This window comes from Mastigoproctus giganteus, chromosome 5 (assembly GCF_048544385.1).
Source record: "Mastigoproctus giganteus isolate SK-2022 chromosome 5, ASM4854438v1, whole genome shotgun sequence".
NCBI classification, from domain to species: domain Eukaryota; kingdom Metazoa; phylum Arthropoda; class Arachnida; order Uropygi; family Thelyphonidae; genus Mastigoproctus; species Mastigoproctus giganteus.
This window is the reverse complement of record NC_143579.1, coordinates 225,853,093-225,880,851: the sequence shown is the minus strand read 5'-3', so window position 1 is coordinate 225,880,851 and position 27,759 is coordinate 225,853,093. Positions and strand designations below refer to the sequence as shown.

The 27,759-nt window shown below is 33.7% G+C and overlaps 1 protein-coding gene across 3 annotated transcripts in view; it reads right to left on the bottom strand.

Annotated features, from left to right (window-relative positions):
- LOC150086176 (uncharacterized) overlaps positions 1 to 27,759 on the bottom strand; it is a 103,867-nt gene that overhangs the window by 28,953 nt on the left and 47,155 nt on the right. Inside the window, exons 2-4 of one of the 3 annotated variants that reach the window (XM_090374436.1) lie at positions 27,185 to 27,329; positions 26,874 to 27,005; positions 12,971 to 13,042 (exon numbers count right to left, since the gene is read on the bottom strand). In XM_090374436.1, coding sequence (XP_090230562.1) covers positions 12,971 to 13,042; positions 26,874 to 27,005; positions 27,185 to 27,329 — 349 coding nt within the window. The remainder of the gene's footprint in view (positions 1 to 12,970; positions 13,043 to 26,873; positions 27,006 to 27,184; positions 27,330 to 27,759) is intronic. The other 2 variants (XM_090374437.1, XM_090374438.1) reach the window with 2 other exon arrangements.

The following is a 27,759-nucleotide window of genomic DNA, read 5'->3' as shown; positions in this document are numbered from 1 at the left end:
TTATGTAATGTACCTGTTTGCATAATACTGAATGCTTTTCTGGATGTTTTAATCATGAGGTGTGTAAGTACATGGTTACAAACCAAAGCTTATTGCAACCCTAAAGACTAACAGAAACACCCTGGGACATGAAGGGAGATGTTATCAAAAAATAAAATAAAAAATAAATTGCAATTTAATCTTACAACAGCTCATGCTAGTAGAGTATATATATTAACTGCGATGGTATACATGTTGAATTAAGGGCAGCTGGAATTTTCTTTCAGCAGAGTTCACAATGGTCAATGTGTTTTTCATGGCAGCAGAGAGGCACAAACTCAGAATGCTCTTACTTGTGGTTCACATGCTAAACACTAAAAAAAAAAAAAAAAAAACCCCTCCCCAGTTCATGGATAGCCCAAAATATGGTAAAAAACCACTAAACAATGGGTATGTTGTGGTGACGAGAGAAAAGATACAAACAACACAAGCAAAGATAGACTGCCACCAAGACAATGAGTGTAAAGCTTGTAAGACTGATGCCTCCCCCAGAGTAGTTTACTGAAAGCAGTCAAATAAAACTACAACTGTGACTAGGCAAGCCGAATAAAGGCAGAGGATGTTTGCCAAAATATCAATATATCGATATTTTAATTACATACTTAAAATATCTAAAGGTCTGTAGTTTTCTGCATAGTTAACCATCTCTTTGGCAAGTCTAATGACTATCAATTTAAAATATCATTAAGACTTTATTCATTAGTAATGAATAAAGTCCTAATGATGAGTAGCCCTTCAGTTTCTATAGTTATTATAAGCAGCAAAGAATGTTTTACTTAACCTAGGCATTATTGGACATATTAACCAGTACTGTCAGTTTGGTCCAGTGGGCAATGTATTTGAAATAAGAAATAAAGGTTGTGTATTCAATGCTGCCTTCGTTATGAGTATTGCAACCGTTGAATATTTTCTAATATTAGATATAAACAATGCAATATGATTTCAGTAATTGAACTGCCTTAAAAACTAAATACATACAGTAGGCCCTCGATTTAATGGACTAATTTGGGGAAGGGGTGTCCGCTAAATCGAATGTATTTTAAAAACATATATTAATAATGAACTTACAATGTACATGATGTATTAAAATGTTATTATAATGTATAAGTATGAATAAAATATTATTATAATGTACATTGAGTAATTTGTACACACCACTAAAAACATCTGTTAAAAATATAAAAATAAATTTACGACAGGAACCAAAGTTTATTTTAATTAAACACGTCAAAAACTATACAGTGTAACTAATGTAGTGTTTCCACCACTTTTTTTTTTTGTCTTAAAGCTCACAAAGTTGTTTTCAATGTGAACATTTTTTTTTTTATTTTAAGTTTTTTTTTTAATTTAAACCCAGTTTAGAGGGAAAAAAACACTTTAAAAATTCTTAAACTCTGAATAAAAAACATAAAAAAAAAAAAAACCACTAAAAAAATATACATAATATTCAATATTAATATTAACTTAATTGAAAAAAATCACAATTTTCAGAGTCAAAAACAACTGTCATTTGGAGGGAGAGGTGTTAATTCCTTGCTGGTAAAGGGTTCTGATGAAACAGGGTCCAGTTGATGAAGTGGTCTTGAAGAAATTATCAAGCTTCAGTTGCCTTACACCTTGTTAGTGCTTCCTTATTACTGTAGATCAAAATTCTCTAAAATGTTCATAATAAGGAAGCACATCAAGGTCTGATGATGATTTAATATAATGTATGATGTCATCCATATGTTGTCTTATAAAAGACAATTTAGGATGAGGTGCAACTGATTCTTCATCATTGTCATCCTCTTGTTCTCCATGAAGAACATTTTCCGCAATCTCTACCTTACAAAAAATTTGATAGCCCGCATTACCTTCACCATTTTTGAGCCACTGTTCCACATCATTCTCAGTTGCATCCCTCAGAAGAGGGTCCCAAAAATTAGACACTTCAACTCCCTCAAAGTCCATTTCAGGTTCGACGTCATACTTCTTCTAAGCATTGGCCAAGGTAGTAATCTTCATATCTTTCCACGCAGCTGATAAGTTAAAGATAGCAGATCTGATGTTGTATGCATGTAAATTTTGCAGTGTCCTGGTGCCCCTTCTGCGTCTTCCAAAACCTTCTTATACAACCTCTTTACATGCAACGATTACACCTGATCCATTGGCTGTATCGGTGAAAAAGTGTTAGGAGGCAAAAAAAAAAACATTTAATTCTTCCATCCCTGCTAACTAACCTCTCAGCATTAGGGTGAGCAAGTGCATTATCTAGCAGTAAAACAGCCATTATTCCATGAGAAGGAATTCTCAGCACATCTGTCTGTGTGTCACATATCAGACAGATGTGCTGTCTGATAAGCAACGCTATCAGATATAAATAGGTTCTAAATTTTGACATCAGGACAGAATTTTTTTCCCCCATTAAATCAAAGGCCTACTGTACTAATGTACTATTAAGTACCATACCGTGAACTAGTATTGAAACGACTCACAAAATTAACCATTTTATACGCTGCAAATAAGATAGTAATAACATAAGAGTCATCTAGAAAATAGTCGTACAGTTAGGAAATACGTAAAACAGAAAGAAACTGGTGCACTAAAATTACTAATGGAACATAATGTACAAATTTGACACCTGCAGGATTTCTTTTTTAAGTCTAGCCAGCCTATTTTACTCCTCCCTTGCACAGTACACTACCCTCAAAGAACTATTCAAAACGTTCCAGATTTTTGAGGTTCTACCAGTTTCTTCATTTTACTGTCAGAGTCAATGGTTATCTACTAGTAAGTAGCCTGAATATGTATGATCCTTGAATGGTTTTTTATTCAAAACTCCTAGAAAGCACTACATTCAAGTATTACAGCAGGATCTCTTTCAGTTCAAACTCTTGTTCAGATAACATCCAAGCTACTAGGTTTGAGCTGAAAACTGCATGTAATGCATAAGCTTTTCCATTTTTTTTTTTTTTAAATTATGCTAAGAGAAAGAGAGAAAGGAAAAAAAGCTTTATCAGTTCTTGTGTTATTACTAGCATTCCCATGTCATACATCAAAAGGTAATGAATTATGATAAAGCATTTAAGTTGTGAGGATGTATCAAGAAGTGAATTCTCTAATAAAATACAAATCTGTTTTTCAGCACAACTAAAAAAAACCCAAATAATATGAACTACCTACAGCATTTGAACCATGGAAGGCCTTGTGTTGCAGGAAGCTCGAAACCTAGTTTTTTGCACCGTGCAGAAAACCAAACGGCTTCCAATACTTGTTTTAGTAAAACTCAACGTATGTGTATAGCAATTTAAAAAAAAGTTACTTGAACTATTTTACACCACACTATACTTTCCTGATGTTTATCCAGCTTGATTATAAAATGCCACCTTACTAAGTGCCATGCTGACTGTCATACATATTCCACAATTTTTCTGTTTCTCTATATTTAATGGATATTTCTTGAATTTTTAATAGAGATGTTTCAGAAACTTCTTTTTTTTTTTTTTATTAGGTTGAGCTTCAGTCATGTGGATAGGGTAGTTGAATACCACAGACCAAAATGTCAAAGGGGTCCAAAGGATCTTGTTTGCTCATCCAGGATGCATGTGATTAAAACCTACTGTTAAACAGATTTAAAATATATTTAATCATTTAAAATCAGTAGATCGTATGTATAGCTTGGCTTAATTTTCAGCACTCACCTCATAGTAATCCGCTTAGCTGGTGGAGAGTTTTACCACATACTTAGTGGTTATAGGATTCTAATACTTTACAGGGATTATGGGTTTAAAATTAAGTTATGGGCTATAAAAAAATTTTTAAGAAAGGAAAGTGCACCTTCCATGGTTGCCTAATTAAATTAAATTAAATGAAGAGAAAAAAAAAAAGGTAAAAATATAAGCTAATAATCACGCACGAGCGACTTTCGAGATTCCTCGTCTTCAGTTAGCTATAGTGGGGGGAGGTTGTGTTATATACGGGTTGGGTTCCCGAAATGCATTTCAGTGCACGTGGAAACTTAATACGTGCTAAATTGCAAATGGGGGAGAAATTGGCGGGAATCTTTTTGTTTAACACGTTGAGTGATGTATGGCGCTTAAACCATTCGATAACGAGGGCTTCGTTTTCAAGGATTTTGTAGCTAGAATTTAATTTAATTACTGTGATGGCTGAATCGATGAGTGGGTTGTGATTTTGAGATTGGACGTATTGTGTTAGTTCTGTATTTGCTGAATTAGTTTTGAAGCTATTAAAGTGGTAGCCATCACAGTAATTAAATTAAATTCTAGCTACAAAATCCTTGAAAACAAAGCCCTCATTATTGAATGGTTTAAAGCGCCATACATCACTCAATGTGTTAAACAAAAAGATTCCCGCCAATTTCTCCCCCATTTGGAATTTAGCACGTATTAAGTTTCCACGTGCACTGAAATGCATTTCGGGAACCCAACCCGTATATAACACAAGCGCGCTCCTCCCCCCCACTATAGCTAACTGAAGACGAGGAATCTCGAAAGTCGCTCTGTGCGCGATTATTAGCTTATATTTTTCCCCTTTTTTTTTTCTCTCTTCATTTAATTTAATTAGGCAACCATGGAAGGTGCACTTTCCTTTCTTAAAATTTTTTTATAGCCCATAACAATTTTAAACCCATAATCCCTGTAAAGTATTAGAATCCTATAACCACTATGTATGTGGTAAAACTCTCCACCAGCTAAGCGGATTACTATGAGGTGAGTGCTGAAAATTAAGCCAAGCTATACATACGATCTAGTTATTACATTACAGCACATAAGGACTCCTTAAAAAATCAAGAGTCATTTAAAATCAGTAATAAGACAATATTTCTCTTGTGCAATGTATATATTTTTTATGTACTACCTATTATGATTTTTTTCATTTCTGTAATCATCTTTAATATGAATGAATTTTACAAAATTTAACTATTTACTCTTGTATATATTATAATGTAAAAATCAAGAAAAGTGCAATAATTTAAAGCTTTACAAAGTGCACAATTTTAAATTATTTCGTGCCTTTATTCCAAGTATAACTGAATGATGGAGAAAGTCCCCATTTGGTTATGTTATACTTTTAATATGTCCACTAGTGGATTAAAAACAAATCAAATTTTGATCTACAGTTAGGTATATACCCTAAAATAGACGCTTGGCAAAGTGCCATAACTCAAGTAATTTTGGTTTTACATCAAAAATTATATTCTACACAGTGCAGTTATATTTTAAACAAACAAATCTAGAAATGCATTTTTCTCTGATAAATATTACAAAGATGTTTGGTTGTATTTAAAGACACACACACACACACACACACACACACACACACACACACACACACACACACACACACACACACACACACACACACACAGCTTATATATTTAAGAAGTTTAAGCTGTTAGTATGTAGAAAATGCTTTTATATTCAAAATAGTAAAAATATTAGTTTTTTTACTTAAAAGGGTGCAGAACAGAATGACCAAGAATTAAAAATAACTGGAAATGGCTTCTCTTTCTGTATAACTCTTTTAAAACCATTTCACTTCCATAACAAGCTATGGCTTAAGCATTTAAATTCTTAATAAGTGGACTTTATAATTTCACACTGCAAAGATGCATTTTCCAATTACCATATCATCTTATTCCTCCACTTCAGCTCACCCATTTACAGTAAAAACATGTCCCTTCTATATATTATACACACACATTTAGGATATAGTGCAGCAGCCATAAGTTTAATCTTGAACTGTTATTATCATAGTGTTGGTAAAGATTTATGACGATTAATTGTATATATCTTGATGTTAAGTTGTCAAAAAACCTAGCAATGATGACAATTAACATTTAGCATATTATTGAAAACTCATTAAATAAGTCAATTCTTGAATACTGTAAAGCAAGGCTGGCCAACTTTATGCACTTCGGGGATAAAAGATAAGATTTTGATTCTGTATTAGTTTTTATTTTACTAACTTTATTTCAATCATTTCAACCAACATAAGGATATAATGAACACCAGGCTAAGAAGAGTTTAAGTTAAAAGGAAAAGAATTAGAGGGAAAACACAAAGTAAGAAGGGAGTGGGGAGTCTGCATAAGAAACCATATTCAGCTAATGACAAACAGAATATCAAGACAATGCATTTATTATAACATGGACATCACGATTACTTTTCTGGTCTATAACTCATTATTTTAACACTTATAAGCATTATTTTAATTTTAATATTTTAATTTACTAACGTCCTGGGAAAGAAATTAATTTTGCATAGTTTAGAGCTACTCAGAACATTCTTTGTGTGCAGCACAAAAAAAATAACCCGGACAACTTACAGCCTATAGATGACAGTGATGACAGTTAGCCACAATTACTGTGAAGACTTATCTGATCAACACTGATCAAAAAAATGACCATTTCCTGTTTTTGTTTTTATCAAATCCATCACTTCTTTCTTATTTATATGAAAAGTAAACTTAATTAAATGTCTTCATCTTTAGAGAATATTATATTCAAAATCTCCAAAAAAATTTGCCAATAAAGATTATATCAGACTCAATTATGCCAGTAATCAATATAATGGGTCAATAAAATGAGAAATCTGAAACATCTACTTTTAGTTACAACCAAAGTTACACATACTTTCTTCTAAATCCAATAAATATTTACTTTATAACTCAACAATTTATTTTTTCCACATTACATCTCATAGTTATATAGAATTCTCCTACACAAGATAAATGTACCTTACAGAAACAATTTAAATAATATTAAAGAGTTGCAAACCATTTAAAACTAGTTATAACGAATCAAATCAAAAGCAAAATATTATCACAACTTAAAGGGCTAGCTATGTGTTTTGGAACTAGTCAATGAAATTGTACTGTCACAAACAAATTCAACTAATGGCAAACATTGAAACTGCAAAGTATGTGTACAGACATTATTGCAGCAGTAATGAGGATAATTCAAACTGAATACACCAGTGTTTCTCAACCTTTTTCATTGCAGAGGCATACTTTTAAAGATGCTAAAATTTTGCGGCACATTACACTCTGCAACCACTACTATATTCATATATTCACAAACAAGAAGTTATTTCTGTTGGGTATATTTAATAATACACTTATTATTTGTGCAGAAGAGGCGAAAAGATCAAGTATAGGAATCAAAACGTGAAGTCACATGTTCACCGGGTAGACACTCAGATCGGCACAGTGTAAATAAATAATTTTTTTTGTTTCTTATGTCATTTTTATTATAAAACTTGGATTTATTAATTTTTTTCTAATTTGCATTTTCCGTGGCACACAGGTTGAGAAAGACTGGAATATGCTAATGCTGAGAGAGGGAAAGCTGCACGATTAGTTTTATGTGTGTGCGTATGTGTCTGTGTGTGTGTGTACAGTAAGCACTGGTTATAGTGATCACTGGTTATTAGAATCAGCTGCTTTAGAGAATCAAATTCCAAAGAACTGATTCAAATCAATGAAATAGACTACACCTTTATCGTTTATTAGAATCACATCTTTGGTTACAAGAACAAATTTTGAATGCCTCTATTTTTCTAAAGCACATTTCTGAAGGTCACAACCATAAAGCAATAAAAACAATTTTCAGTTTTTGGTTTATTGGGCCTTTTTGTTTGTACAATCTCTTATAAATGGGCAGTGACTACAGCTTTAACAGAAGAAACTGCCCAGTCTGTTACTGATAGTTTCTCCAGGAGGAGGAAAATGAGATGAACCAGAACAAATTTCAGTTACAAAATGGCAAACTTGTGAAGCTATAGCTGTCCTGAGGAGAGCGTTAGAAGAAACTGGTGCAAGTGATTGTGAATAGACTGTTATATAAAATTGAAAAATCCATAAATAGACTTTGTTGTGATAATTAAAGCAATCTAAAATAAGTGATTATTTAAAATTATAATCAGATTACAGAGTGTTATGTTTAATTAATATGAATATTAATTAAGCTCCATATGTAAGTATAAATTTATTATTATTTTGCTAATCTGTGAATAATATTCTTTCGATTTTCACGTATCATTTAATTGGTAATAAACTGCAAATTTGTGCTTTATATCTTTATTTTTATCACCTGTGGATAATATTCGTCAATTTTCACTAATTAGAATCAAAATTCGATTTGCAAATGTGATTACTATAAGTGGTGCTTACTGTACATATGACTGAATTTTCATGAAAAAGGAATTCTTAAGAATGAGTTGTAAGTGATTCAACTGGTAAATTTTTGTGCTGTAATAACTGCCTATAAAGCATTTAAAAAAATCTCTCAAGCTATATACACAAGCATGAAGTAGAAATCTGCTTGTTCAAATATTGGCTACCTTAAATTTCAAATACCCAAACTTTTCACTCAAAAGATTTTGATATTTAACTGTAAGAAGCAAAATTATAATATATGAATATAACCAAGTCAAAAGTGAATTTCATCTATGTCACTTCTGTCTGTAACAACCACACTACCATGATGCATAAAACATTCACAAAAAAATATACTGTATATGAATTAGTCAATTTGTAAATGTTATTTATGCATCATATCAGTGTATTTAATATTATATAAAGTGATTAAGGCTAATTTAATCCGCCTGCTTTGATATTTTCTGGATATATCAAACTTCTTACATTTTTCAATAAGCTTGTTCATTATAAATTTTATTATTTGTATAGGCTTCATTTAATTTTCCATAAATAGGGGTTTTATTTTAGTAGTGTGAACTAATGGAAGCAACTTAATCATAAGTTTCCCCCATAGGTAGTTTAAGTTGACAGTTTGAAGAAATTCAAAGGCCTGCTGAATTAGTGTCTACTGGAAGAGGAAAAAACACTATACTAAAGTCTAATAACTTCTTTGGACAATTTAACAGCAATGTAGAAAACTAGAGACAAAGCATAAACTGGGCATAGCCTACAGGCTGTTTTAATAACACTTTTTTTTTTTTTGCAGAATGATTATTCAAAAAAAAAAAAACCTTGATCCCAAATGTTTTTGGATAATTGTTGATTCTACTATGCATTATTTCAATATAGTATTGAAATAAGTTTAAAGTAAGAATGAAAGAAAATTAAACTTAACATTAGCAGCCTAATGGCAGTCCATTCTGAATATCATCACAATATAGCTAGAAGTTAGAACAGGGTAGCTATACAAAAAAAGCCAATCAATAAACTAAAGTGGGGGGGGGGGGTACAAAATAATTAAAGTGCATAGCATTACAGAAAAATAAAAAGAACCAATAGGCTAAGCTAAATTAAAATACAATTTAAAAACTTCCACTGTTACTCAATGCTTGGCCGACCGTAGTCCATTTCTCTCTCTCTCTCTCGCACACACCCACACAGTGAGTCAGAATTATGTATATACACTTTAGCAATGCACAACAATTTGTGAATTTGATAATAAATTTAAATACTTTTTTTATTTAAACTGTGTTCTGAATTACATGTTTGGCTTCCATTTCAAAAAACTCATCTGGTTTCAAGTCACCTGGTGTTTGTTTTCAGATTGAATGTAATTTTTTTCTTCACAATTAAACTCTGAGGCTGGAAAAGAGTTCTGCACATTTATGAAAACATTCTTTAACTTGGACATGTCATCAGAAAGATGTTTAAAACATCTTCCTCATCCTCTCGCAAGCATTTTTTCACCATTCCTACATACAGTGCACAAATCAGCTGAAATTCTATGTTTTCTGCAGTGTCCCCATCCACATATTCTCCAGTGTTTTTTATTTTTGAGTGTATAGCTTATCTTTCAGGTATCCCCATGCAAAAAAATTTAAGGGACTGAGGCAAGGATTTTCACTGGCTCAGTAAATACACTTGTGATGATACAAATCTGTTTAGTTTGAACATCGCTTCATCTGACCACACAATTGCATCCTCAGAAGTGCAGATTCCACCATTTTTATGCCGATACCACTCACAAAATTGTGTTCATCTTTCTGTACTGCATGCAGTAATCAATGTCTAAAAGGCTTCAAATTTATGTTCTTTAAGATTCTTATAATGCTTGGCTGACTCATATGTTCTTTGATATTGTGTACAGTTCCATGTTTCTCAAATTTAACATGCAGATGGGTTATTGTTAGACAAGTAGATGCCCTTGTTTGACATTGTCTTTCCTATGCATGCTGAACCTCTATGACATTTTTAAATTTTCAATACCACTTAAGAATCACCTTTCTCTCATCAAAACTTAACTATGTGTTGTCATTTCTATGGCTTTCAGCCATTCAAAAAAGAAAATATGAATCAGTATTCCAATTAAAAAATTATCGATTGTTAAAATGTGTATACATAATTTTGATTCACCCTGTATGTGCATGTGTACACACAAACACAAGGTGCAGAAATAAAGTTCTTGCATTGATGCAATAAAAAGAAAGCAAAAAGTAATCAATCCTGATTGAATGCACTTATTACACTGTTCTAAAAGTTTATAAAAAGAGTCAGTGAAGGCATCCAAAGAGATGATTTTTAGTTCAGTGGTTACATTTTTCTCTGTGCTCAACATGCTGAAATTACTTTCCTTTCTTTGGACTTTGTGAAAGAGGAAGAAGTCCGCCAGTTGCTAAATCAGGAGAGTTGGATGAATGGTCAATCTGTATGTCATGTTTCATCAGAAATGTCTTCACAAAAGGTGTGGAATGAGCAGAGGCACTGTCATGTAACAAGAACCAGCAGCCTTTCAAAATTGCAGCCTCAACCAGGAAATGCATTTCAATAGTCTTTGAAGCATCTGTACATAGAATGCAGAATTGACTCTCTCCCTTTCAGATACAAATTCCTTGTGCATCACACCCTCTTTTTCGATAAAGATGATCAGCATCACTTTGTTCCTGGACTTATGTAAACAAAACCTTTTTGGGCCTTGGTAATGACTTAAGTCCACTACATACTCTGACACTTCGTTTCTGGATTGCACTGAAACACCCAACACTTATCTCCAATAACAATACAGTTGAGGAAATTAGAATTATCTTGACAAGTCTAGATGAAATCTTCGCACCAATGACACTCTTCCTTGCTTCTGCTCATCCGTGAGGCAAAAATTTTGCACAGACCTTCCTTTTCTCTAAATCCTTATGCAGAATTTGATGGATTGTCTCCTTATTCATATCCAACTATCAGCCATTATTCTGAGGGTAAAATGACAACCTCCTTCCACAATTTCCTGAACTCTTGCAATTCTATGAGAGGTTGATTCTTGGATCATCGTGAACATCCTCGGCAACTGCTTATACCATTTAAACACACTGGTACGACTTAACTTTTCATACATTTCTGTTACACATTTTCCCAGTTTAAAGCAAATTTATATTCATTCGCTGTGGCATTGCAAAATAGTAACATGGAATGTTAATACTACTAATTGGTTGTTACTTGCAACCTGTGAGTCTACTGGGCAATATGTGTACTACCATCTTTTTGAGGATGTTTGAACTACAAAACACCACTTCAGCTTGTTTTCAAACAAGATCACAATAGCACCAGTGTGGGAACTTTATTTTTCATTTATATGATAATATTAATTACTCATAAAAGGGAAATAAAATGTGAGAAGACACTAGGAGAAATTTAAAATTAACAGAAATGAAAGGCATCTATATAACCTCAAGCAAAACAGCAGAGAATATAGTAGAACAGAAAACAGATCTGATAACTGAAGCGAATACTATAATATTCTAAATACATATTTGAAGTTACTGAAATAATGAATATACTACTTTTTAATTTTGATATTTAATTAGAATTCGGTGTTGTTAAACATAAGCAATGCAACCCTCTTTAAAAACTGGTGCAGCAAAACCCACAAAGGAGAGAAGGAAAAAAAAAAAAATAAATAAATAAAAAATAAATATATATATATGTGTGTATATGTAGTATTTTAAATTAGAAGTTAACAAAGAATGTTGAAACGCATTTTTATGTAACTTCTCTGTAAAAGACCCCTAGCAGATTAATATCATATTTATTAAACATTTTTAAAAATTATTCTTTCATCATTTATATAATAAAATTTAAGTGAAAAAAATTTTTTTTTTTTTTTTTTTTTTGCATTCTAACACTGAACTTTGTTTTAAAATAAGAGTGCATTTTGGAAGAGGTATACTGATTAAGATTCCTATATTAAAGGATATATTTCTCATATTAAATTTTATTCATTTACTGATTTGGTTCCTTGACCCTATCACATATCTCACTATTCAAAGAACAGAATTTATTTTCAATAAAAAGTATTGAGGTCATCAAAGTTGCCCACACACACAATGAATAGAGAAATCATGTAGTTGTCTTTATGACCTGTTCAACTTGCAATCTGGTTATTTTTTCTTTTTTTGTGTATATGCAAGTAAGATTATAAACCACATCCCTTAACAAAATAAGAAACCTAATGTGCAGAAACAATTACTATATAGAGTAGGTGTTTTTCACATTGTGTGAAAATAACTGTCCACACTATGCTAAAATATACTCTGCTCATACAATTTCATCTGGAGTACCAGTTTATTAAGTCAGTCCACATATAGTCATCATCTAGAAGACTTGGTAAATAATTCAAATTATCTCTTATATATGAGAAAATGGAACAGATATTCACCAGGATATAAAATTCACTGCCAGGTCTACGCTGCTTTACAATGATAGTCCATAATAATAATATAGATCTAGTAGTGTCTGCATAAGAGAGCCAATCACCTGATCTTGCTTAGAAGTTTCAAAATACAGCAGCTCTTTAATGTTATTGTTGTACATGCAGTGTCTACATATAAAAGCATGAACAGACAGCATTTTCAAACTGAGTTCTTCACTTCAGTATTTTTGCTTTTACCTATACTCCTTTCACAGACCACACATTTTACAAAGTGATATAAATTAGATATTTTGGTAACAAGGATTCACTTACTCCAAGTCATCCTTCACAGTCCCCCAGTTGTGAGCACCACCACCGTCTCTCTTCTCCATGGGTTTTACACTACTATAAACAAAGAAGTCAATAAGTTCCATGCCACAAAATAAGGAAAATAATACTTAGATTAAATATTACATGGTTTCTCCTCATCTCAGAAAAAGCAATGCAAGTTTATGGTGTGCATGTGGCATGCAGGAGTGGATAATCTTAACCAGCTAACCACTTCCACTGGAGATGTACATCATGTGTTTTGAATATCATAAATGAGGATTTTTTTTAGAATACAAGGTGTGGCAATAGTTTCCTGACTGATGCAATAAAAAGAACACAAAGTGAAGGAGCTCAAAAACGGCTATTTTTATTCAAAGTAATCACCACCTGACTGAATGCACTTATTACATAGTTTCTGAAAAGTCAGTGAAGCTTCCAAAAAAAAAAAAAAAAAAAAAGATCAGTTCAATATGTCCTCAACATCCCGAAATCTCCCTTTCAGGGCAGTTTTCACTTTGGGAAAGAGGAAGAAGTCAACTGATGCTAGATTGGAAGAGCAAGGTGGATGGTTGATCTGTACAATGCCATGTTTCATCAGAAATGTCTTCACAAGAACCAGCTGCTCTTCACTCAAAATTGCAGCTCACCTGGGAAATGCACTTCAATAGTCTTTGAAACACCGCTACGTAGAAAGCTGCTTTGACTCTCTGCCCTCCGGGTACAAATTCCTTGTGCATCACACCCTGTTTGTAGAAAAACATGATCAGCATAATCTTGATTCTGAACTTCTGTAAACAAAAATTTTTTGGCTTTGGTGATGATATAAGTCCACTGCATACTTTGTTCAGTATGACCCAAAAACTTCTTCGTTTTTGGGTCATACTGAACCTGACACTCAATTCCAGTAACAATACAGTCAAGGAAATTAGAACTGTCTTGACTGGATTAAGTCTTCACATGATGATATTCTTTGTTGCTTCTCCTCATCCATGAAGCTATGCAGCACAAATTTTGCAGACCTTCCTTTTCTCCAAATCTTCATGCAGAAATCGATAAATCATCTCCTAATTCATTTCCAACTCAACAGTCATCATTCTTAAGGTCAAATGATGATCTCTTGGCACAATTTCCCGAACTTTTGGAACTCTCCTAATTTCAAGAGGTCAATGGACTCCCACTTCTTGGGTCATCACAATCCTCACACACATCTTTGAACCACTTATACCATTCAAACAGTGGTACGACTTAATGTTTCATTACTATAAACAGTTTTTAATATTCCATTCATTTCTGCTGCAGATTTTCCCAGTTTAAAGCAAAATCATTCATTTGGTGCTCCATTGCAAAGCTGTAACATGGAACACTAATGCTACTAACTAAACTGGTTTTTACTTGCAACTTGTCAGCCAAATGGAAATCTCGTACCACTGTCCTTTGGAGAAAGTCTGAACCTCAACATACCACTTCTGTTTGTTTTCAAACTCATTGAACATGACAGCAACAGCACCAGTCTGGGATCGTTATTGCCACACCCCAAAAAGTCTACAGGTGAGTTTAACTTTAAAGATACACTGATGGGAATTCTGATCCTTTTAGGGAGATGTAAATTGAAATCACTTTTTATACAGGTACAATGTCCCAAAACCACATGTTCAAAATTTATGCATTTTTAAGAATATTCAATTTAAAAAAATTCTAGATGACAGGTGCTAGACTATTTATCTGAGTGGGCCCTATTCACTACCAGGATAGTTACCTCAGTTCTTACCACTTAGCATTAAGCATGAAATGCCAATAAGACTTAAGCAAAATTAAATATTGGCAATCTGACCACAAACAATTCTACCTATACCAACAAAAATGTTTTTTTTTTTTGGATTTTTAATATGTTGAAACAGCCAAGTGCAGACCATCAAAAATGAGCATAAAAAATTAACAAACTAGAGAAAAACTGGAATGGATGCAAATGATGCTGTACTGAGTCACATATTATAATGGAACAATTAATCTCAAGTACTGGAGTTGCTATACAATACACTGGATGATGGAGCCTAAGTGTGGATGGGAATTCACGATATGCAGTTATAACAGTAAAATAACTGTCGGTAACACACAACTGTATATGATACATATACAGTAAACACAATCATTCAATATGCATGGGGAAATGCCAGTTGCATAGCTAGTTCTTTATACAAACCTCCTGTCCACTGTACTAATCTTGAACAAAATTATCTCTAGAAGTCACTTATTGTTTTAGTTTTTTCCAAGATGCTTAAAAAGCTCTTCATGGACTAATGTTATTAGTGGAGTCCCACAGGGTTCAGCATTGGGCCCACTGTTGTTTTGTATATTTATCAATGATATTGATGAAGCTATATCAGGCTTAGTGGTCAAAGTTTGCAAAAGATACAAAGACAGGCAGGGTTGTTAATGACAGTGTGCTACTGAAACAGGATCTAGAAAATTTGGGCAGGTGGCCTGAGAAGTGGCAACTGAAGTTTAACATTGACAAATGCAAAGTACTGCATATGGGTAGAAGTAACCCAAGAGTAATGTACCAACTGTTTGGGTGGTAGAAAATTAAAAAGATCTGGGAGTAATTGTGCAGTCAGATATGAAGTTTTCTGAGCAATGCAAACAGGCTACCAGAGTAGGTCATAGGGTATTGTCAGTGATATACAGGCATTTTGATAGTATGGAAAAGGAGGTGATTGTCCCTCTGTATAAGGCAATGGTCAGGCCATGCCTTGAGTACTGTGTACAGGAATGGAGGCCTCACTTTATGAAGAATGTAGAGTTGCTTGAGTGAGTACAGAGAAGGGCAACAAGATTGGTGAGGGGAACGAAGGGGTCTTCTTACCAAGAAAGGCTTAAAATTCTGCAAATTGCAGTGCCTGGAGAGTAGGCACCTGCAAGGTGATCTGATTGAGGTGTATAAGGCCTTGATGTAGGGAAAAGATGATTATCCCTTTGTATAAGGCAATGGTCAGGCCATACCTTGAGTACTGTGTACAGGTATGGAGGCCTCATTTTAGGAAGGATGTAGACTTTCTTGAGCATGTAGAGAGAAGGGCAACAAGTTTGGTGAGGGGAATGAAAGGATCCTCTTACCAAGAGAGAGACTTAAGTTCTGCAAATTGCAGTGTCTAGAGAGTAGGCACCTGCGAGGTGATCTGATTGAGGTGTATAAGGCCTTGAATGGTTGGAGCATGCTGAATTCTGATGGGATTCTTCTGCATGCTCAGATTACGAACCTGAGGGGGCATAAATTCAAATTGAGGAAAGACGTGCGGAAATTTGCTTTTAGCCAGCTGGTGGTTAATTGCTGGAACAAACTTTCATCTGTCGTTGATACCTTAAATAAATTCAGGGAGGAACTGGACAAACTTTTAGAGGGGAATGGATGTGTGAAAATTTTTTTTTTTTTTTTTGAATGAAGCTACATAAGCTCATATGCTTGCTTTATTGTATCACATGCCTCTATTACTATTAAAAGCCATGTCAGACTAATACGTTGTGTAAAAACAGTGGGGCTGAAATTCTGCAAGTTTGCCATCAATAATTATCAAAGGGTTAATAATCTTGCAGTCAAACAGCAACCGACAAACCTATTACCTTACTTCCACATGCCATAAATGAATTACTGTTATTTTTTATACAAGCATTCAAGGAAAATAAAAACAATGAATGAATTTCTTATTATTTTATTTTATTTTTATTTTTTTTAAAACAAAGTATAGTAGTTCAGGGTTAAACAGGCTTTTCTGGGCTAGCTGAGGAAACCAATCACCATTATAACATTATTTTTATGGACAAATATTCTGAACAACTAGCTACAAACTTTTGGGACGTAACAAAAAAAGTAAGTTTGGACTTTCTGTATTAGAAAGAGTTATTTTATTTTTTGGTTTTTAGGAGCATTAGCAACTAAGGCCATATTGCTCTGGGGATATGTGGTGGTCATTCCCTGACCTTTCCACATCCTCCGTATTTGGTGGTCACGGGCTCGAACCCTGGTCTAATCAAGAAGCGTGTGCTATGCACTGTTGCTCCTGCCCACCTAGCTACAGAGGCGCCCTATTAGAAAGAGAAAAGAACAAAAAGATTTTCTGTAATGGTAAGTGGCATACTCCAACCCCACGAGCTGCTTTGGTATTAACATCACTGCAAATAAACTCTGAATAGCAAATGTAATAAAATGTGGAAGTATTCTCAAAAATCGAACCAGTATATTTCTAAATATATTATGGCAAGTTACATGTAGTTCAGAGTTTTTCCAAAGTATGCATCACACCTCAAAGGAAGTGTCTAAAATTTATTTTGGAATGACATCAGCACTGTCTTCACTGATTTTTTTTGCTGCATATATTCATGTAATTGACTAATTAAATTACAGTTACTGATTAAAAACATTAAAATTAAAGAAGTTGCCCTTTATTTTGTCTCACACACACAGTACTTCATACTCAGCAGCCAGTAAGCTACGAACACATTTTCTCTTTGGAAGTTAATAACTGATGTAGTTGACTTCAGATGACATTGGCTAAGCTTGTGCTTAGTATCGCAAATCTTCCCATCCCTCTTTACTAAAGGTTTACATGTATATGGAGCAAAACAAAGAAAACTGCATTTACCATCAGCTTGAAGATAGGGAACAAAATGAATGGGTCATCAATTAATTACAAAATTCAAGCAGGGTGTTGAATTATTTTTGACATATACAGACTGACAAGTCTGGAAAGTACTGCACTAGTTATTTGAAATTTGGTGATTGATTAGTTACAGAAGCTTTTAAGTTTATTGAATGCTGCCAGATAAGAGGCCTTTTACAGTATATTACATTTCAGATACAATGTAGAGATCATGCATTTTATCCAATAAAGAATACATCAAGGGGAAAGCATGTTTTGACAAGTAAATAAAACTACCTTATTCTACATTTTCTGACCTTAATTATTTTGCAAACTATATGAACTTTATTGGATACGAATTCCCATTCAACTTGCCATTTATTGTCAGAAAATCTCTCCAAAACAGCAAACACCAAGTTAAATATTTTTGGTTTTTGGGCTTTGTACCTGTACAAAAGTTATACTTTATTTCCTTATTACAAAACTAAGTAGTTAGAGATTTTCTTCCTAAAGATACAACCTAAGTGTTGTAAGTCATTAAGATTTTTTTTTTTTTTTGCAACTGGATCTTACCACTAAGTATAAAAGTATTTATATATTAACACTGCATAAACAAAGATATAAATATTGGTATAGCATAATGCTTATTTAAACAGTTTGATCAGATTATACAATTCAAGAATCTTCAAATAACATGCAATATGTGCCTTACCCAGAGGACAGGAAACTTGCACATACATTTTAAGCATTGCTTTATTAATCCTTTGGTGAGTTTCTGCACAGTATGCAATTCACCTGGAGTACTTTTTCCAAAGAATTTGAAAGTTTTGTAAAACTTGAAAAACTAGTAGGTACATAAATGCTTGCAAATATTTATTTTCTTATTTTGACTTCACAGTCAAGCATTTAAAGTGGGATTTAAAAAAAACAAACAAACAAAAAAAAAAAAAACTTGTTACTTTCCTTTTTTAAAACTATAATCTTATACATTCATATGTGCATTTGATTTAGTTCCATCAGCTTCTCGATCTGAATTCCAGATTTTTTTTTTTTTTTTTTTATCAATTTTGATTAGTAAAAATTCACATCTCGAACTTTGTAGAAAGATCCTCCTCCACTGATTTTCAAAACTTCACAAGTATAGAAATGCCTACTATTATTTGTAAATATCAACAGACGGCATCAGTTGGCATTTACACCCTGTAGTGTTTCAAGACAATCTGTACACATACAGATAATTTGTTGACACTGTATCCAAACAACTTTCAAAAATGTATACACTCAGTGATCACGGAACTGCCACTACCCCATCCATAATGGACTATGTCACACAGCTAGCAGTATAAAAAGCTGAATAGCATTGTATGCTAGAGCAGTGTAATTTGCATCTGGTCATGCAAGCCAAAATGCCAAAGTAGCAGTTGCGGGTTGTGGTAAAGACCGTAGCTTGTACATTAGGTGCTCCCATATCAGAAATGGCACATCCCGATGGTTGCTCAAGGCCCAGCGTGGTTAAGGTGTACAAAGAATGGTGTCGAATGGGTCAAACCACCTGCTGCTATACCATAAGGGGAATGCAAAAACAATATCTCAAATGATAATGCACCACACACGCAGATGTATGGAGTTTCAGAGCAGACACCCTCACCTCACTGCTAATCATTATCGATGGCAAATCTTCTTGTCAACAACAACATGCTGGTTGGAAACTGGAGGACTGGAAATGAGTATGATAGTAGGATGAGTCTAAATACTTGGTGCAACATGCTGACAGTCCATGAAATCATGTATGGCACAAGCAACACGAGTCCGTGGACCCATCGTGCATGATGCCCACCATCCAGACAGGTGGCAGTGGCTGCTTAACATGGAGCATGTTTTCCTGGCAAGAACTAGGGCCCCTGGTGCGTATGGACTGTTTCAATGAGGTCTACCAGCAGCTCTTAGGAGACCACAGGTACCCTGCTATGTTGCATTTTTTCAAGACATAAACAAGATCTTCCAAGATCCTGTTTGTGTCTTGAATGTGCTGTGCCATCAGAACCGCACTGTGCATGAGTGGTTTGAGGAACACAGTGAAGATATATCACCCATCTTGATTGGCCTCCAAATCTGCTCGACCTCAATCCAATTGAACACCCATGGGATAGGGCATATTGACATGCAACCATCATCTATTCTGATAGTGTGGAAAGCCTTGCAGCCAGCATGGCTGCAGATCCCCACATACATCTAGCAGAATCAATGCCTATGCAAATAGCAGCTATTATCTGTGCAAACAGTGGATCAACATGGTATTAAGTAGGTGGTCATAATTCAGTGATCACAGAGTGTATATGTTCATACTCCTTTAGACCAAGGAAATTCCGCACATTTGCACTCACAAAAGGATTAATTACATTTGAGTATGTTTAATGCCATCTCATAAATAAGCAATTAACTATTCACTCCCAAAGGCTAAACTAAACAGACCAACCACCCAACACATTTTGAAAATTCACTGCTGTCATTTTCTTTTCTTTTAATTATAATGTATTAATTCATATAGCCTTTATCATGTATTATGTACTACACAAGTATGTGTTCTTTGGTCAATGTGTACATTTTACAGACTGAAAAAATTTGGAATAATTCATGGACAGAGTCCTACTCCCCACCGGTTGACAACTCAATAACTGCAGTTAACAGTTGAAGAAATATTCAAGAATTTTACCATTCTCCAATGGGATTTGAACTCAGTCCTTGTGGCAAGTTACAAATGCACTATAGAATCAAGGAGGACTTGAAACTTGTAATCATGAAGTATCATTATAAATATGCAAAGCTTCCACTAAATAATCTCTGAAAATAATCTGATGCAAGTTGCAGGAGAATCTTTTAAAGTAACATATCTTAAACCTTTCATTTCTTGATTTTAATTTTTATATTATCACAGTATCAAAAAATAACAAATTACCTTTAATGTTCTTCAGAGACCAACAATTCTGAATCAAAATCACATAATAAAACAAACAAAAAAACCAGACAAGAGGTGATTTAACATGTATTTTCAGAAAAATGATTTCACTTCAATTAACATTAACCTGTGTTAATTTGTCTTTGTTCATTAGTATTAGCCATATAGTTCATGGAAGCCAAAGGATTTTGCTGCACTGAGGGGGGGGGGGAAGTAAAAGTAGACAATAAAATACAAGTCATGCATTTCTCTCCTCATGTAGGTAACTATCCAGTTGACCTTTGAATTTCTTCAAACTGAGAAGTGCATTAACTAGCTGCGGATGCAACGTGTTCCAGTAATCAATAACTCATTGGCTAAAAAAAAACCTCTTACAATCTAGTCTAAACCTCTTCCCCTGTAATTTATGGCCTATAGTTCTGAAATTCCTCATAACGGTGAAAATTTCACTTTCGTTTTTCACCAGTTGAAATTATTTAAATTTATTTCCTTCTAACACTTCTTTCTAGATAGTAGTAAATTTCTATCAAATATTATCCACTTTCACAGAAAAGCATGTGACTCCATTTTCAGTACATAAATTAATAAGGACAGCCTGTTACCACCAAGTGCTCAACATCTTCTTTTAATACCTTACTACACGTTTTCAGGCCTCTCATAATAACGGCATTATCAACATTAAGTGCCAGATTTGTTGATTATTTGAAAGAATCCTATCTATTTTCATTGTTCAGAAAAGTCCAATAATGTACTATACAATATCACCTACCAATACTGGCACTGAGAGCAAACTGTTTCGATTCAACTTTTTTTTTTCCCTTCTAAGAAAGGTCAGTGTAATAGATATAGCTTGGAACCACTTTGATTACTGCCACTAGTTGTGAAAAAATATTTTTTAAGAACTACCTCATTGTGCAGTCCACCTGTAGTAAAAAAATATTTTTCAGAGCTACCTCTGCCTATAATTGTGCAGTCAGACAAAAAGTTCTTTGAGAAGTGCAGACTGGCTGCTCAGACAGCTCATGGGGTTTTGTCAATGATACACAGCAACAAAGAGGTCATTAATCATATTGTACAAGGCAATGGTTAGGCTGCATCTTGAGTACTACATACAAGTCTGGAAGCCTCATTTTAGGAAGGATGGATGTATATCTGGAAAGGGTGCAGAAAAGGTAAACGCAATTGTGAAAGGAATAGAAGGGAGGTCTTACCATGAAAGGCTCCGGTTCTGCAAATTCGGTTCTGTAACCTTTGGAGACTAGACACCTGCAAGGTATTTATATTGGGGGATTTAAGGTTTTGAATGGATTGAGCAAGCTAAATGCTGATGGCATTCTTTCTCTTGCTCCGACTACATGCATGAGGGGACATAAATTCAAATTGAAGAAGGATGGTTATAGGACAGATGTGCAGGAAGTTTGCCTTCAGTTTTGCAAACTAGCATTGGGAGACTAGGCATCTGTGAGATCTGACTGAGATGTTTAAGCCTTTTAATGGATTAAGCTAAATATTTATGCATAAAAGGGGACATAAATTCAAATTGAGGAAGGACAGCTGAAGGATACATGTGTGAAAATTTGTCTTCAGCTAGCAGGTAGCTGATCGTTGGAACTTCCATCTGGTGTTGTGAAAGTGAGTTGTTCGAATAAATTCAAGAAAGAATTGGAAAAATTATTAGAGGGCATGCACAGGTGATGTGGAAAGTTTTTTTTTTTTTTTTTTTTTTAATACTGTATGAGCTTGCTTTCTTGCATCATATGCCACTACTAATATTTCTTGTTTCTGTTCTTCCACAAGCATGTTTTTTTGCTATTTCACTATCTGAAACATTTATAAAATACACCAGATGATCAGCACAACCCAGAGAAGATATGTCAAATGATAAAATAAACATTTGACATAAATGTTTATTTGTATCTTTATATGATATGATTACTATGGAATACTACATCACTTTTGCACTGATTTGTAAAATGTTTGCAGATATCTGATTACATTGCATTTCCTGCTGCTTGAAATTGAAAAATCACATATACACAAATAAGGGAAAAATGTTACCTTTTACATATACACAATCCTTTACAAAATGGAAAATCTGTGCACATCTTTTATGCCATTATTTCTTTGGCATCTTACTGAAAGATTGTTGATCAGATTTTCACCACACAAGTATGATGAAATGCTCACTCATTTCAGAGAACAACTGATAACAGGTATAATTAGGCCCTGAAAGTAATTGGTAAATGAAAGAGAAAGGTATATTTTCACTGGTAGAAGGGGACAGGAATTAGAGTGCACAAATGCAATTAGGGAGTAACAGAAGGCTAGATCTCATGAAGTTCACTTTTGGAAGGCATTTCATTGGAATTTGGAATGAATTGCTCACCACAGTGGTTGAAGCAGAAAGTTTGGTACAGTTCAAAGCAAAACTAAATAACTTTTGGACAATGGTATGAATGATAGAACCACCCCACCCCCCACAGCAGAGGCAAAAAGTCCACTTCCTCACACTATTTAGCCATTATAATGCTAATACTAATTTGCTTAATTTTTAACATTTCAAAAATCATTACCAAAGATTGAATAACAGTTTAAATTCTAGAGTTATTTTGTGTGCATTACAAGTTACATTTTCTGAAAGGCCAAATAATTTGAATTATTTCTTAAATTATATTGTGAAAAAATAATAAATATGAATGCCTTACAGTGTAAAATCAAGTGTCCACTTATTAATAATATTAAATTTATGAGGAGACTTTAAAATTATTTATCATTATAAACATATTTGATACATATATAAAATTCAATTTCTACAAGATTTAAATAGTGCATTTAGGAGTAAAAAAGAGAGAACGGTAACAGGAAAAACGATGAGAAATTGGAGAAATAATGAGAACTTAAGCCTGCGTGGGGGATAATCTATCTTTAATTTCTTAAAGAATTACAGATTATTCTCAGATGTTTCATAATACTTCCTATGTCACTTCTCCTGTAATTACAGAAATTCACTGAAAAAAATGGCATAGGAAGTACCACAATGTCTGAGAAAATAATCTTAATTCTTTACAAAATTAAAGACAGATTACATTCCATGCAGGTTTAAGTTCTCGTTATTTCACCAATTTCCAGTTTTGATATACCTGTGCATTACGCTGCTAAAAGAATATCTAACATGCAAAGAGCCATTTCTGACAAGTTTAACATGGAAATGTATTAAAGGCTTTATATCAGTGCTCCCAAACATTTCAAATGATGGAACAGCAGACCAGATCAATATTTACACTTTAATCAGATTTAGAGAAAATAGCTTGAAAACTGATACTAATGAGTTGATGTAGAGTATGCATGTTTGGATCAACAAAGCATTTCGTTGATCCAAAGATCATGCATTTTCTTGTTTAAAATGTGTGGTCTAATTGCTAACCTACCTTTACTATGTACTTTACTTTCTAATAATTTTCCAAAGTATGACATTCTTAAAACAGCAAAAGCAATATTTTCTCCACAGTGGTTTATGCAATCAGAATTCACAACTTTTTTGCTATATCATGGCTACTATTATTCCTGGACTTCCACTTTTGATAATGAACCACAGCCTCATCCAAAGGAATTTTGAAGTCCTGCTCACATATTCAGTTACCCCTTGGAAACTGTTATTCATGATGCCATGAAATATGATTAGATTAAGGGTTTGTCACTAAAAAGTCATACGTTCTGAATACTCTATGCACAAATCAGAAATTCTGCATTCAAATTTCTAGGGTTGTTTTAATCTTTAGCTGTAAAACATGGTTTTAATCATTTGTCTATTGTTTTGTGAAATTCATCTTTTATTTCATTTGGAATAGTGAATGCATTTCTAAAACATGGAGACATGAGCATGCAGTCTATTAATGAGGTAAAGCTGACACACTGATTTGAAAGTATGAAAATAACAGAAATCACAAGTATGACCAATATAACTTTTGCATAGGTTCAGTAGAAAGATCTCATGCATGTATGTTAAAAATGAGATATGGGTAAAATCTGCACTGAAGTCAGTTTTTTAATTAATTTAAAAAACAATAAAATGTAAGTAACCTTTAAATATTAAAAGTTAATCATACACACAAACTGATGCTCAAACACAAAAATGCATATAAAAAATAGAACCAAATATTAACCAATTCTAAAACAAAATCTCTTCCTGACCCTGTAAGTATTGCACAAGCAAGTCAAGTAAGCAAATGAGAAAAATAAAAAGCTTGTTTGCAGAACCTCTGTATTTCACATTTTTCAATCACACTATCGATTTTGGGACAGCCAGAATGAAAGAGACTTAGAGAAAATAGATGCACACAAAGGCAAGCTGAAGTGATCAGGTGGCAAAATGCAACTCATATATTGTAAGCAGATTATAGAACCAAATCCAAAATGTGCAAATTCTCTCTCAAACACCTTTCTGAGGCTGTCCTCACATTACAATGCACATAAAATGAGGTTGTTATCTGGTACTAACTGCCTTTAAATATTTAGGTATTGAAGATATTTCAAAGTGCAGTAACATGATTCAGGGCTTATTACAGAATGCTTTCTATCCAGCACAATGACTGGGTGGTTTTTTTTTTTTTTTTTTTTTTTAAGGAGCAGCTAGTTAAAATTTTCTCTTAGAGGACAATAATGCATGTCCTTACAGAGCTCTCCTAGTGAACAAATACTTTCAGTGGGTGAATATAGTTGTTGTTGTTTGGTTTTTAGGAGCATTATCAATTAAGGCCATATTGCTCTGGGGATATGCGATGGTCATTCCCTGACCTTTCCGCATCCTCTGTATTTGGTGGTCACAGGCTCGAACCCTGGTCTAATCAAGAAGCGTGTGCTATGCACTGCTGCTCCTGCCCACCTGGCTATGGAGGCACCTGGGTGAGTATAGTTCATATGGAATGGCCAGCCAGATCCTCCAGACTGCAACCAAAAGTATGCCTAGGTCTACTCTTAGAAAACTCACTGCAAGTTTTTTGCATATGAGCTAGGTGCCTTCGTATCCAAGTGGGTAGGAGCAGCAATGAATAGCACATGCTTCTTGATTAGATCGGGGTTCGAGCCCGTGACCACCAAATACGGAGGATGCAGAAAGGTCAGGGAATGACTACTGCATATCCCCGGAGCATATGGCCTTAGTTGCTAATGCTCCTAAAAACCAAATAACAAATAACAAGCATATGGGCTAATGCTCTTATGCAAGAATGGGAATTAATGGGAACTGATACATCCAGCACTAATTAACAATTTCATTCCCAGCACAGAGTCAATTCAATGTCACACCTGTACTGCTTACTACCTACAAAGATCACATACCTTATTAGGATATGTTTCCAGGATTATCAATGTGCCATTTCTGACTGCTTGTGAACTCATTTGCATAACTTGTTAATTCCAGGCTGAATTTCATCCAGTCTGCACCTTATTAACACACACATTACAATGAATGTCTTGATACTGTTTTGTAATTTAAGAAAAGACTTTGACTTATTTATTTTCAGCTGTTCTTTAGCTATTGATCGCTGTGTATGTGGGTGTGTGCATACACATCCGATTCCCTTTTATCTTAGCAAAAATGTAAACCTTTAGCTACAATGCTATACATGCATTCAGTTCAAGTTAATTTATTACAGATTTAGAAATACAGTTTGCAAATAGCTGAATTCACAAGCAAAATTAAAAGAGAGCAATAGCATTTTTGGAAAATGCATTTCAAGGTGAGACCAAGCAGCATATAGCATGGGTTCCACCCCTCTAGAAATATAAAGTACTTTTAAATAGAAAACTTTATTTTAAATAAAGTTTTCTATTTAAAATATGGAAAGGACAATTCAGGTCCTTTCCATTGAAAGGACCTGAATTGTCCTTTCACAGGTTTCAGCTTGCAATCCACTTAAGCAGCACTAATTTTCAATAGAAATATGGTTATGTCTATAATTATACATATAATCATTTAAGTATTTATTAAATGCTACTGTATGCACAAGCTGTTTCAGTATTATAAATAACCTCTAAGCAATATCAAAAATTTTCAGGTCCTACAATACAAAGAAGTGTTTTGATCAAGATTATCTCTAGTTATTAGAGATCTGTACAAAATTAGAGGGGAATTTAGAAAAGGAAATAATTTCTAAAGTGCATATTACAGATTTATATTTCACATTAAAAAAAAATTAAAATAAAATAAAATAAAATAAATAAATGTAAAAAAATAAAAAACAGGATAAAAAACGTCTTTTTTTTATTATTTTTAGCCAAGAAAGTACCTGGATATGCATAAAAAACCTGATAATACCTTTTATCACTGCCACTTTGTCTATCAAATTCTCTTTTGCCTCTGACATCAAATCCACCTCTACCACGTCCCCGTCCTCTACCACCACGAAAGCCTCCTCGTCCTCTTCTTAAGTCACCATCTCTCTGATCCCTGTTAAAATGTGTAAATCACATATAAATACCAATGAATTATCAAATTAAAAAACAATAAGATTTAAAACTCACAAAAATAAATTTAAAAGATTTCAATGAAAAAATCTTGGAGACAAATGCTTTTATAAATTAATACATTGATACTTTATATCACAAAAATTCCATCCAGTAATTTACCTATTATCAGAAGGTGTAGCATTACCAAGTGGCCTTTCTTCTCTGTTTCTTCTGTTTTTCCTTTCTTCCAAATCTTTGGACTCATCCCTAATTCCACCAAACCTTGGTCCCCTTTCAATACCTCTGGTTTTCGGCCTACTAAAATCTTTAATATTTATACAATTAAGATTTATTATACAGAGAGAGGAGGAGGGATACATTTAAAATTAAAAATTACATCTATTAAATAAATTCTACTTATAACTAAATATTTATTACCAATACAGATCCCCCCCCCACAAAAAAAAAAAAAAAAAAAAACAATAGAAATTTAAGCAATTTGTCAGTCAGTCAATAAAATAGTTAACCTACAGACTTTATATGTTAAGCTGTATCAAGTGTTTAGATTTTACAAATCAGATGAGACTGGTTGGCAATGTAGTGGAAGGGATGGTGGACATTTGCAATGAAAGTTGGATCAACTGGATTTATTTATTTAGTAAGCATGTCTCAGGAAAAGAAAAAAAAGTTAGATTCCCTCTTTTTATCCAATCTAATTTATTCATTTTTTTAAGTCAGAGATAAATGCACACTTT